The following is a 13560-nucleotide window of genomic DNA, read 5'->3' as shown; positions in this document are numbered from 1 at the left end:
GTTCAGCTGACATCAAACCAGTAGAAGAATCAAATCACTGATTTCTGATATCTATCACGATAACCACCTGGTCTCTAATTCAACTGTGGCGATGTTGGTGGATGGGGGCAGATATTCATGCCTCGGTCCTCATATCAGTGTCGAGCCGCAAACGTGACTACTGCTTAACTACTCCTGCATATGCGGTTGAAGATCCTGCAAGGAGATCTTAATGGTTAGAGATTTATTAGGTACAGGCGTTCCCAGGATGTTGGCGTTTTAATAGTCCATCTGTCTTTCAGTCCAACCAAGGCTAATGATACTATATACTCGAAGGCTTCTATAGGGGGCAAAACGACTTATCTAACTGCAATTATGAGCTTCAACGTATCTTTCCTTGCTTTCACTTCAGTCTTATGGCTCCTACTAGGAATTCACAAGATCTCCAGGTTATGCACTTGGAAATCGCCAGGATACCTAGCCCATCGAACCCCCTTACCTGGTACATATGTGTACTGCTGACATCTGAGTACAGAGCGTTATGTAGTACTTTATTTAGAGATTCCCAAAAACCCCCGATTTCTCCGATTCACACGGACTAAGTGGTGTTGAATCAATCTAAAATCTATCAGTGACGGTGTCTTGGGTTGGGGGCCGACTTGCACAGTACTAATTTACCGAACCCCAATGACTGGTTACCTAGATTTGGTGTCACACAATATATACATGTGTTTTACCTTTCAAACTAAGTCTAAACAGATTCCTTTCATCTCATTTCATGAATTCAGACTCAGATATGACAGTATCTGTATTAGTATTACAGCCACTTCACTAAATTTGGCGCTAGATAGCTCATGTTATCAAAAGAAAATCACTCTAGTAAGAGGATTTGCATTAAATCTGTCATGATGATGTTTAACCTTCGAATTCCTGAGGCTCTAAAGGAACCAATACTGGCCATGAAGGAGGTTGCAAGGGTAATGATTTTCCAACATGCATGTACATAGTGAGCACCTCTAACCGCGCTAGTCAACAACCGAGGCTCTAGTTTTACCCCATACCCCACAGCTCTAACAAGCTTACTTCCCCATATGTGGAGAAACTCGTTAGTGTGGGTTGCACAATTTTGGAAGAACAAACCCCTACCAATGGATCTCTCCGCCACGGAATTGGCAAACATGTATGCCTAATTGCCTAGAATTATCCCCCGCATCGTCGGACAACCGGCGACTAAGTCTTATCGAATAGTAGGAGACGGAATCCAGCGGTAGAGTATTAAGCAGCAGCTCAGAGAAATCGAGATGCTGCTGGAATTCATATCCTAATCGATCAAGCTTGGGAAAACCAACACTCTCGATTAACTACAGTGCCAACTAGGTCCCACGAAGACAGCTAGGGGTAAAGGAACTTACTCCCAAGAGCGAGATGTCACGATATGAGATAAGCATATCTAGCCCCCAAGAATGGGGCCTAAACGCTTCACAGACGCCACATGAGGGGTTCTGGCATTCCTACTCTACATAGAGTACCTACACCCATATTCGATTTTTCCCCACAGACCTTCCCAGCCTTCAAGGCCCAATCCTAGACGAAATCTGTAACTACAGACGTCAGCTCAGAGCTCAAGGTTTCCTGATTTAACCTTTTCAACCCTGCTCTAGGCCGCGTCAATAATTTCCACCGAGGCAAAGTCGAAAAAACCTCGGTACCGAGGGGCAAAAAACCTCGGCCATCTCATGGGTGCGTACTCATGCAGATATTTCTTGGTATCACATCCTTATTTTACTTAGGTGTGTGAGGTTGTTTATCCTGGACCTCCTTCTTCTGCATGAACACGCCGCACGACGACAGCTGCTACGCTCACTGATATTGTGAATTCACAGTATCTACACGAATAATTATTAGAGTTCTTTATCCGCGTGAAGTGGAAATTCCTACATCGATTTAAATTCTAACCTCGCTCTTAGTACTGTTTTGCTTGCTGTGTATATTCCCCGGACCGGGACGCAACTCAAATCAGAGAAAGAGTCAATGCCACCCAAAGAACACCTAAGCGTTCTGTACCTGGCCATGAACTTGGCAGGGGATTTATGCTCTCCACAGGTTCAAACGGAGGGCTGCACACGCCTTTGCCGTTGGGTTCTGCGGGCTCACTCCAAAGTACGCAAGTCCGAATTGTGGAATCACACCACGTGGGCGCATGCATTCTACCCATCTAGATTTGTGGGGGCTACATGGTCTTTCAGTCTCCTTTGGCATAAATATGACGTGTATATATACGTGTATACAGGGTAAATTCCAGAGGGAAATTAAGCTTAAATCTCAGTAGACGCTAGCTACAATACTTCTGATAGACGCGTGCTTACACGTAGCTAGGATACAACCGCCGGACCGCCTCCCCGCATAGTCTTAGCGTTCTCTAACACCTGTGAGCTCCAGGGCTCTTATAAGTGTTTGAAATTAACCATATAGATCAACGTCTCGTATCCCGAGTGATAATTCATGATAAACAGGAATACCATGGGTAAAATATTTTTCAAATACAAGCCAGCTGTCATATAATACATATCATGACATATTTTGCAGGTAGTTCTTTCATAATTAAGCCCCCTCTCCAATCTTTTGTGTTTAAATCTACTAACTCAGTTGACAAATTGACTAATCTATTGTGGTTAAGTTCGCCCGCCGGCGCAGCCCAAGTTTAATTCTAACAAAACTTGATGAATGGTCCATCTCAATTACAGTGATAGAAATGGCATATCCAAGGTACCGCTAGGGTTTCACATAAGCGTGTAGGGCGTTCTTATCGTATTCTGATCTGCACGTCTCAGCTTATTCTCATGGTGAGCTGCCTCGGGACCTAGAAACACACCCCAAACGAGGCCGAGGCATTTCGATGAATGTATCGCCCCCACTTTGCCTTGAAGCCACATTGAGATCGAGCTCGAGTCGAACATGGGATTTGGTAGTCTGACACATTATCTATTTTCTTTCACTAGGCGGACTTGCGAAATATAGGTTTTCATGGTATCTCCGGTAAGGCATTAAGCTTTGAACCAATCTGTTGGGGAGACTTACTCTTGGGTGGAGTTCCACAGAAGTGGGGTAGTTTAATGGAATTTTATGTTGAAGGTGGTGGTGGCCGGACTGTCCAAAGAATCTTGGCAGTGCAGCCCTCTCTTTTCAACCAATAGCGAATAATACCACCATGGACGGTGAGATTGGGATGATTACATTGTAATTTTTCTGCTTTGTCGGCTATAGCCCCGCTCCTACGGTCATTACACCTTTCACCAAATATCTTGCATTCCCAATCATTGACATAAGTTTGAGCTCCTCAAGCTAGGTATTTCCACACAAATTTACGACCTTTTAATTAACGCGCGAGTATCTCATAAGACAATAATCTCTCGAGGCAGCTGCTCTTCTCCGTGCAGAAGGCCTTAAGCTTCTTCGCCACCCCAAACAACAAATATCAGGCGTAGGAAGCAGGACTAAAGATGATCAACATAACAGGAAATCCGGCCGTATCGCCTTTATTCACTCGCTCGGGAATCTCCCTAAGAATCCTAAGGTCCTGAGCCTATTATCTAGTTCTCTTTGTCTAAATATCTCATATAATCTATATAACCTCTGGATCTAACCCCAAAAAAAAGTTCTATCGCCCCCATGGCCCCATACAAGCCCAAACTCTGGCTATCGAAACACCCAACTAAACCACTCCGGCCTTTCCCACCGCTCCCACAGCGCCCCCTTTCCCAAAGAAATCCCGGGGGATGTTATGAATCAAATTCCCCTTATTCTTCGTCCTAAACCTCCCTGTCTCCATAGCAGGCAACGCTAGTGTCGGCGTAGCGATGTCACCGTAATCATAAGTCGTTAATGCTGTAATCTGAACATTAACCGGTGTCAATCGTCGTGGTGGGACACACATTGGGTTTGAAAGGTAGGTTTCCGTCGGTGCTGTCGTTATTCTTTCGGTGGTGGTTACGGCGGTGGTTATGATGCGTTTTTGTATTACACGGGTGGCTTTCCTTGTTATAGCACTAGAATTAAGATGTTAACAGATACAATACCGTTATCATTATCCCTACTGGTAAGCTGGTAGTGAAAAATAAACGATGCCGTCACTACGCGTAATAAAGACAATACTATCAAAGTACCGTTTGCATTACAATGGCAGTATATCAAACATAACTCTACCAGCAACATCATCATAACAACCACTCAACCAAATATCATACAATTTACATAATACCCATCTCTAAAACAGCAAGTAAAACAAGAAACAAGACTGTTACTCACGCTTTAACCTCTCTCTTTGCCTTATCCTTGTAATCCTTACAAGCTTTCTCGATAGCATCTGGATAGTATCCCTTCAAGTCATCTGGAACAGTGATCGTATTGATCTTATAATCGATATCTTCCTGCCCGTTGCTATAGGAGGAGCTATAGCTGATATCATCGCCGTTACCATCACCTTCGTTGTCGTTGTTGTTAATGTTGGTGTTCACGTTTTGGCGAGCGAAGAGTTGTACTATGTGATTTGTTAAATTGGATGCGCTAAGGACGAATTAGCTGGCAGCATACCAGCGGTATCTAGATCTCTTTTTGAGGCGTTGTTGCTTATTAAACTATCGCAGAAATCTAGTAATCCAAGTCTTAGCGCTCCAAAAATATCAGTCCGTAGTAAACTCGGTGGATAATCTGACCTCCAAGTTTCTTATCTTCGATAACACCCAATGCTTTCGGCTCATCGTCGGAAAGCTCTTGCCTGGGCTCAAGAGGAGATCCTGGATTAATTCCCGCATTAGCCACCACGAGACTGCTAAAATAGGAGATTATTTCAATACTCACCACTCACAATCAACCCCAACGCCCCAATAATCGCCAGGCACAGGAATAAATATGTAGCGTGCATGATTCGATTCTTTTTTCAACAAAATTCCGTGAAATTATAATGAGATGGGGAGGAGAGTGTCGTGAGTAAAAAAAAAACGAAGGGATGACGCCGGTATTTGAGTATAAAATCCACCACCCATGCTGACTTAGCATGCCTGACGGGGAGAACGCTTCCGCTGAAGCCGCTTGACGGCCAGGAGTTAATAACTAGGCCACAACCGCTTGCCGCCCAGATGCATTTTTTCCAGCCTCTGTTAATTCGATGGCCCCGTGCCTAGAACGTGACGTAATTTGAGGTAACTACATGCACAATATAAGGGTCTGTCAAATCCGTTGTCTTTCGAATACAAAGACACTGAACATGATGGAAAGCCGTCGAAGCATTGGCCTCATATTAATATTGCCAGTCCGGTGCCACAAAGGCTGGAGAAGTTTATATTATTTCGTAAATGATTTTCTACCTAAATGCGCACAGTGGTGAGATTTGAGTAAGGAGCTTGTTAAAAGGTGAACGTGTCGTTAGATGGGTTGATTCAGGAGGCATGAGAGTCTCGATAGGACAACATAGATGTGTTAGAATTTAGAAAAGCTGTTCAAATACGGGTTCAACATCATTTGGAGAAAAGTCAGATACCGCATTAACCGGCGGAGCGGACAAATTGTACCAACCAAAATTAGTCCCAATTTGGCCTTAGGCCTCGACCCCTCGGAGATTTTGCAGAGGGTTAGGTTTATTCCCTTCTAGCGTATGCTAGTGGTTTGCCCGGTATCCAACAGAGCTGTAACATTCATGTCGAGTGCGATCTTGTGATGCAGCCCTCAGAATAAATACATACATGTATATAGCTAGGTTCTTCTAAATCCCCGTGTCTCGCTTATCCCCCTGTAAAGCTAGTCGAGATCTGCCATCTTATGGACTGTACTCTCACTCAACACACACACAAGCTAGAACTCGAAATAAATTGGATGGCTTCGACGTGACAGTTAGATTGAATGATTTCAGCGGCTCTCGACCACTTTCAGGACCGATAGATGAGTCAGCGATTTCATTCAGATCTCAAATTCCTAGCGCGGTAAAAGATGCCTCGAGGCCAGTAGGATCACACCAATCATGAGCAGGTTTAGACTTCCACACTTTCAAAGTATAGTTAGAAAAGTATTATTACAGAATGACCAATTTACCCCCACTAATTATGTACACTGACATGATAACAATGATACTTTTCCATGCACATACATATTCGTTCGAGCGATAGCTACAGGTAACTGTAAATCATGCTACAATTACATTGCAGCACACGTACTCTGGAGTTCACTTACTCTCGTCCCTTTATTTTAGTCCTCCTGCAATTGTGTAGTCCCAGGCATATGCACCAGAATCTATAAAGCAAAGGCGCACGCTGATAATCACAGAATCGCACTCGACACCTCCCACACCACACACACCACACACACCCCACACCCGTAAAAGCTTGTTCTCACTAATCACTAGCCGAGGAGGATGTAGAGAGTCTTGGCCTGTAATCATCCAATTCTAAACTCAACCGGTCTCAACGGTTTGATTCAAAACAGATTTCAAGAAAGTTTATAAGGATAGGTGATGATTTCAAAGACGTATGATAGATTCAACACAACACAACACAACAAGACATACAAGCACACAAAGTCAAGGAAAGTGTATAGTTAACGTACTCGAATTCGCAAAAGCAAAATAAAACAGTTTAGTATAACAATGAAATGTAAAATGAATGGTATAAAAAATGAATAAATAAAAAAAAACACCCTCCCACAACACAGTTTAAAATGCTCGTCTTAACGTTATCATACCCCGCCATGCAGTAGTTTTTTCATGATATAAGAAATTAAAAAAGGAATGTCGCCCGCCTGTTGTAATAAAAAAATGAAAATGCTGTGATGAGATGAGAAATATCAGCAGATACAAGTACAATCACAACTTAGGTCGTCCTTCTGCGCCAGTTGGAAGTTCCTCTCCAAAGACAACCAGGCAGTCGTCCCCTGTTCTGTCCTCCACTCGTCGTTCTTCCTCTTCACCCCCTCTATCATCATCCCAACCCCAGATGCCGCCCCTTTCTAGGATCCATCGCTTCGCCAGGTCCGTTGCAACACGGTCTCCGTCACGTCTAGCATCCATAATCAGAAGGACACCGCAGATGACCCAGCCGAGTCTCCAGAGAACAGCCCTTCCAGAACGGGTAAGCTCCTCCTTACTCCTCGTGTCAAGAATGCTCTCAAATTCTTTCCATTCTTTCCATAGAACAACCTTGCATCTTTCTAGGATCTCTCCGGCCTCTCCAGCTCTTCCGCCGCGCCCCAGGTTCTCCTCCACGAATTCATTAATAACCTCCCATGATCTTCCTTCCCCTCCTGCTCTACTTGTTCGCTTCAAAACGCTAATTAGATCCGTGATGAGGACGTTTGTTGTGCCCTCCCAGATGGACAAAACCTGTGTGTCCCGTAGTAGACGGGCAATGTTCATGGGCTCTTCAGTCTCATTGGGTCCAATTCCGCCCAGGCTTTCAACGGATTCCGACAAAGTAATCATGGCCAACCTTGCAGTGAGAGCTTTTGTCATTGGTGTCAATATGCGGAAAAGCTGAATCGCCGAGGCCGACGAAGGTACATATAAGTATCCTGAGGAGTTGATGGAGGTGGGTGAGGCGGAGTCTTCAATAACTGAAAGAAGGTGGACAGTGAGGAAGGTCAAGTGCGTTGAAGCCCTGTGCAGTAGCTCCAGGCCAGCTAACGTCCGCAAATGCAGAGGCATCGTCCAGAGCGGCCTGTTTTTCGCGACAACACGAGCCTTGGCGTATGCCTATTTCCATCAGTATTGTACTCTTGTCACAGTAGTTTAAGGTTACAATAACATACCTTCGCAATTGCCAAACCTCTCCTCATGAAGCTCACCGCTGTAACGGAGTTGTGGATTCTGCTAACGTTTAATACAGTACTTATTTCCCTGATACCGTCGCCCTCTGCTCCGATCAGCCATGCCCGCATTCCATTCAATTCCAACTCGGCAGTAGGCAATGCCATTGTTCCGGTGCTCTTCTTCAACCTCACAACCTTGATTCCATTCCTATCACCATTGGGCAATCTTGTTGGCGCATAAAAAGCACTTAGCCCGCTTGCTGTCCTCGCAAGTAGAATAGTCATGTCGGCATCTGTTGCCGAGGTGATGTACTTGTAGCCATCGATAATCCAGGGTCCCAGCTCATCAACGTCATCAAAATTTGTAGGCTCTGTAAGAGGGGAATAGACTGCTATCGTCTCTCTACGGCCAACCTCTGATCCTGGTGGACGCTCAGTCATCCATTGGCCGCTTGTCCACCTCGTTGATTGATCACGCGAGATCAGGCGAAAGTGGGCATTCGCAAAGACTTTGCCCTGGGTTGAAGACGGCGCTTTCGGGATTTGCTGTGCCAGCAGACGGGCGGCACCGTCGGTCATGGCAAATGGGCATGTAGTAATTGCGGATGATGGAGACAGAATGTAGTACCTACGATTGTTAAACTCCAAGATATTTTAAGGGGGAACGGAAGACACGTACTTTGCAAACTGTCCAATCCTTCCATATCTCCCTTCATAACCTTCGGCTACAATTCCCTCGTGAGCGCCAAGCTCTGACAGTTTTCGCCAGCCTACGGATGTCCGAAGATTTTCGTTTCGGTTGGCGAACGCGTCATGTGATTCGAGTGTTGGCGGATTTGTCTCGGCATCCCGAAGCCAGGCCAGAACCTTTGGCGAAAGGGCTGTTGAGGCAAGTGAATCAAGTTCTTTGTGGAGAGGTTTTAGGAGCACGGGCGAGAGATATACTTGTTGACATATTTGTTAGCTGGTTGAACAAATACCATGCATACGAAGAAAAAGGGGGGAAGCGTACAGGAAAGAATCCGTTGGATAGCGACATCATCTTTGAATTGGTTCTTGAGCCTTGGTGTTTCTTGAAAGTATCCAGTGTCAACGGATGAAGCCTTTGAACTTGGTGCCTTTGGGCGGGTGGGCTGGTGGTGCTGGCTTTGATTTCTTGACCCTGATGTGGTAGAAGACATGATTTTCGAGGACTGGTAATGTAGATTCTTAGAGGGTGGGGTGTTTGTTGAAAGAAAAAAACAACGGACAGGACAAACAACTGGGAAGAAATATGAAGGGGAAGAGGAAGAAGAAGAAGGGCAAAAAAGCAAGGTCGCGTGAAGAGTTTCTTGGTGTCTCTCAACAACCTCCACTCTTCTTAATCAATCACTCAATCACTCACTCTAAATATCACTAGATCATATTATCACCAATACCTGGTCTCACGTTATCTAAGTTACGTGCACTCCACCCTGCCTCCACGTCGAAAAACAGAGACTGTATGCGTGCAGCGTGTCTCTTTACAGGACCCGGACGGTAGGGGCCCCGGCAGACTGGGTGAACACCGTTCGTTGGACTACATGCTACTGACTGTTGCTGTTGGTGACAATCAGTGCGTGGTTAGCGGGTGTGTTGCCGCTTCGTGGCTCCACTCAAATTGTTTCATTTGCGGGGGAGGCTGAGATTCCCGCCCTCCAGTAAGCGAGACATCGGCATTCGGGAACGCGCAGATGTAAAGCTGTACATTTCGGACCCTGAATAGAGAAGAGGAGCAGGAGCAGCAGGTATCAGAATACCTAAATGTGCCTAGCTGTGGGTAGAGAAGGTAGGTGGAACACCTATGGCAGGTGGAGTAGAGGTAGAGCAAAGTTAGAAAGTACTCTGCCTACAGTTCAGAGTGGGTAAAGCTGCTGCCCGCCGTGCTGCATTGGAACTTGATAGGTACCTCCTACATGATACCATACATACGGCTTTGCAAAGCTGAGAAAACTGTTGGCTAACTGGGTAGGTATATCCTGTGCAGTCCAAACGCAGGAACCCTGGTCCAATTGAACTGAGATGGATGGTTTCTGGCGGAACAACGGCGCCACGGCAATCCAGGCCCGCGAGAATTGGCTGCCTACGGTGAATTATGCCCAAAATGTTTTGACCTCGAGAAATGAGGAGACTTCCAATTAAACAAAAGAATATATATAAGCCATGAAAGGCGCGTCCCTCGGCGCCGTGGTATCACAGTCAGAGAACACCTGTGTAACTACTTCTGAGCTGAACTGGGTCTGCAGCAAGCACCAGAAAATTGATTCCAAAACAAAAAATGCTCGTGCATAGTCATCTTGTGGAGATAAGTTGGTTTGGACTCGAATAGTAAACTAGCAGCAAAGATGACCTGTCAACCACCACCACCAGTGCACAACCACTAACAACAAAAATAACATAGCCATCGGAGGAATACTCTACTCCCTCCCGGTTTTCGGCATGCCCCGACTCATCCGTTTTCTCAACTGGTCAGAGAGCATTTATGTAGGCATCTTCCTTCGATGTGATCTGAAAATCACTTGCCAGTTGTTCCTCAAAGTGCAATATAAACAGGATATTTCGATCATGATCTCTTTCTCCCGGGTCTTAGAATTTACAGCGTCCATGTGGGGGCGCGGCACATTCGAACACTCGAGGTAGTTCTACCCGGCTGAAGAAGATCCAACGCTTTGATACTCGCTCGCGATGGCGGAGCTTTTTCGGCGCACAACCCAGTGTGTTCTGGTCGTTTGAGAGGGGAAGGATCCGGGTTTATCGCGAAAGAAGGATTGTTGTGGTTCTAGAATGGTGCGCCGCAAGCAAGGAAGCTCGGCGTCATGTGATACCGCGCTCCCTTGAAGCTACATACGCGCTCGCTCCTCGCTCCTTGCTCCTACAGCGTGACGCGACGTGACATAAATTACGAGAAATGCAGTGATTTGTGTCTGTGTTTCTTAACCCTTCTAGATGGAGTTTTAAATAAAGCATCCCTATTCAAGAGATATATACGGGACGGGTTGGAATTAGTGAAAATGAAAGTATTGCTATCTCAGCTGAAGTATCAGAGCTTTTCGAACCTCCATATAATTCTAAGGTTAACCAGCATGCAGTATTCCGGGGTACGTTTCCAAGCTAGAGGGCTGTAGCGTACTCTAGTACTCTAGCACATTGTGCAAACGGAAATCAGTATTCCAAGGTTGGAATATTTGGATATGCTGCCAAAACTCGAAAAATTTGGCTAGCTAGCGCCTGATCAAAGTTACTTCTATGGGAAAATCTTGGAGATCGATATCATTTAGCTAATCGTTAGAAAGATAGTCCCTGGCCAGAGATAGCCAATTTTTCGAGCTTCTGCGGTATCTGAAATGCACTCTTTATACCTGAGACACGAGGATCAGGAAAAAGAAAGGTTTACCTTTTGAAAGCCTAATGCGAGTGATAATTCATGACAGATGCGTGAATTGGATCACTCTTTCATCAACATACCGTCAGAACATATCCAATCACCAAATTCTTCCTCGGTTTTTTATTCTGCTCTGCCTGCTCTACACCCACTTACCATCAACGTTAAGGAGACTCAGTCACGGCAATTTAGCGAATACCGAGCGAGAGACGGTTCACATTCTGCACCACGCGCAATTGAGGGTATGTAACTAGTTCCCGGGGAAACGGTCAGGCGACCGCCACTAAGACGGCAGAAAAGTACCTCCGGTTCCATGCATAAGGATGGATGGGGTTGGGATGACGAGAGGCAGCAACAGCAAGACAAGTCGTGCGTGAGATGATCCGAAATAGTCGATAATGATTGCTCGAGCTCTGCCGCACCGGACACGGCGGCTGTAGATCAAAGAACTGAGGACGATACACTAGCGTATAACGGGGATCGTGGGGTCTGTATGGCTCGAGACGTGGAGCTCTCTCTGGTCTGTCCGTGGCGGAGTTATCCACCCATATTTTGGGACCAGTGGAATTTATTGGTGGTTTTGGTATACACCGCATACAACAACACTACCGGGCCAAGGTGTGTGAAGAAGCGAAGCTCACACGTAGTAAATAGTGTCTGGGAAATGTAAGACACTTGGATCGTAATCGGGTATTAGCGCAATTATAGTAAAATCCGAGAACTTGAAACGGGCCAATTGTAGGTAGAATTTCTTCCTCAATGCTTTATCGAATAAAAGGCTTCTTCAATTTCGCCTCGTCTTCGCCTTGAATCTGTAGTTTCTATCCAGAACTGACTGGTGGGATTATTCCCACTTCATCGCCCTCTTTCAATTCCCTCTCTGCATCCTCTTCGATATCCACATACTCCAGATTCACTGTAACCATACAAGAACCCAAGACCTTCGCTTTTATCCCCGAATAGTTTTCGTCGAGAGTATCGAATAATTTTCCCAGAGCTAACGGGGCCGGAAGAAATTCGCTGTCCTTTTTTGTAATGGTAGTAGCGGAGGAGAAGTATAGGATCTTGAAGGTTCCTGGTGGAGCTTTCGACGCCATAATGAACTTCTGCAAACTTGAGACTCTTTTCGTTTGAGATTGATTAGTGAGTGGGGTTAGAGGTAGATTTAGACAAACACGTGGGAAATAGCAACCTTTCTTATTTTCCCGTGGGATAATTCCTGTTTTGTCCGCGGCGGTTGGTTGATGACTCGAACACAGGGACGCCAGAAGCTTCACCGGAAGACTGAAGGTAGAGAGGGACATCAAGGGTATGCCAAGACGTAGATTGCTAAAGAACAAACATTCCCGATACGCCACCACTGAAAACGCGAAAGTGGAGGGGTTTTGCCTTATCTCATAAGAGAAGCTTGATTATCCCGGAAATATCCGATGCATAGGATGATGATGGCGGATCTGCACGTTTGCGCGAATATTTAGAGAGGGATAAGCCCGAGGAAAGGGAAAGATACATAGTATTTGTGTCTTCGCCATCGACAGAGTTTTGCCTGTCGGGAAAACACTGGTATGTGCGTCTACGGTGAAAATTTGCCGCACAACTGACACATACATTTAGAAAGTTTCTTCTCTTTGCCGCCCGAGCTATGATAGAAACAGGTTTTCTCAAGGGATATTTTCGGGGAGATGTCCTCAGCTTAACGATTGACATCAAAGGCTTGGAGACAGAAGGTTACAAGTACGTAGTGGGGTAATATAATGACGAAGGAGGGGTTCTTGAAAAAAGAGCCTCATGCATGCGGCGGGGGAATCTCGGCAGATTGTCCGGGGATTAATACCCAGGGATATATGTAGTTCCTACTACAGAGCAAAGGTTTTCGTTGTAACATGGTCATATCAGAGCTGGATCAAACTTAAGGTTCCAATCTCATTTGACAGGGAAGGAAATAGCGGTAATAGGTATACCCACTTAGGTATTGCAGACTGTCTTCAGATAACCCTAGCCCTGATGATGAGAGGATTAAATATAAAGAGCACAGACTTCCTGTAGAAGTATTAGATAATTGGATGTATCGACCATTAAAACGTTAACTGAGAATGAAATTCGGGCGGCCGGGTACATATATAGGGCGTTTATGTTGTCAAGCTGAAGCCGAGTGATATTTTGTGCATATATGCACACAGTATAGTTACTAATATAACTGGATCAACCCTTAGAAGTGGAAAGCAAACTTATAAGTATTATTTCTCCAAGAATATGGGGCCAACGGTTTGTATACCTATAATGACTAAATTTGGGGCGTGGGCCCGCAGAGGTGCCACTATAGCTACGGCCTATCCATAGGCCTGGAACGAAGGAAGGACGTTGGAACAAGCTCAATCATTGAGACATTT

General features: G+C 45.4%; 3 protein-coding genes across 3 annotated transcripts; all 3 read right to left on the bottom strand.

Annotated features, from left to right (window-relative positions):
* Positions 1-3691: 3691 nt before the first annotated feature.
* On the bottom strand, positions 3692-4900 carry H6S33_005541 (uncharacterized protein; the record flags this gene model as incomplete). Its single annotated transcript, XM_044836898.1, has 5 exons — positions 3692-4025; positions 4285-4516; positions 4570-4626; positions 4692-4772; positions 4837-4900. The coding sequence occupies 5 exons, from the start codon at positions 4898-4900 to the stop codon at positions 3692-3694; spliced, it is 768 nt and encodes a 255-aa protein (XP_044698850.1).
* A 1929-nt stretch (positions 4901-6829) lies between these two features.
* H6S33_005540 (uncharacterized protein) lies at positions 6830-8951 on the bottom strand (the record flags this gene model as incomplete). Its single annotated transcript, XM_044836897.1, has 4 exons — positions 6830-7714; positions 7771-8398; positions 8450-8714; positions 8783-8951. The coding sequence occupies 4 exons, from the start codon at positions 8949-8951 to the stop codon at positions 6830-6832; spliced, it is 1947 nt and encodes a 648-aa protein (XP_044698849.1).
* A 3040-nt stretch (positions 8952-11991) lies between these two features.
* Positions 11992-12267, bottom strand: H6S33_005539 (uncharacterized protein; the record flags this gene model as incomplete). The annotated part of the gene is made up of 1 exon (XM_044836896.1): positions 11992-12267. One exon carries the CDS (start codon positions 12265-12267, stop codon positions 11992-11994), a length of 276 nt encoding a protein of 91 aa, XP_044698848.1.
* Between the last annotated feature and the right edge of the window lie 1293 nt (positions 12268-13560).

This window comes from Morchella sextelata, assembly GCF_020137385.1.
Source record: "Morchella sextelata strain SCLS chromosome Unknown scls_2, whole genome shotgun sequence".
In the NCBI taxonomy this organism is placed as follows: Eukaryota; Fungi; Ascomycota; class Pezizomycetes; order Pezizales; family Morchellaceae; genus Morchella; species Morchella sextelata.
The sequence above is the reverse complement of the archived record's forward strand: the minus strand, read 5'-3'. Positions and strand labels throughout refer to the sequence as shown.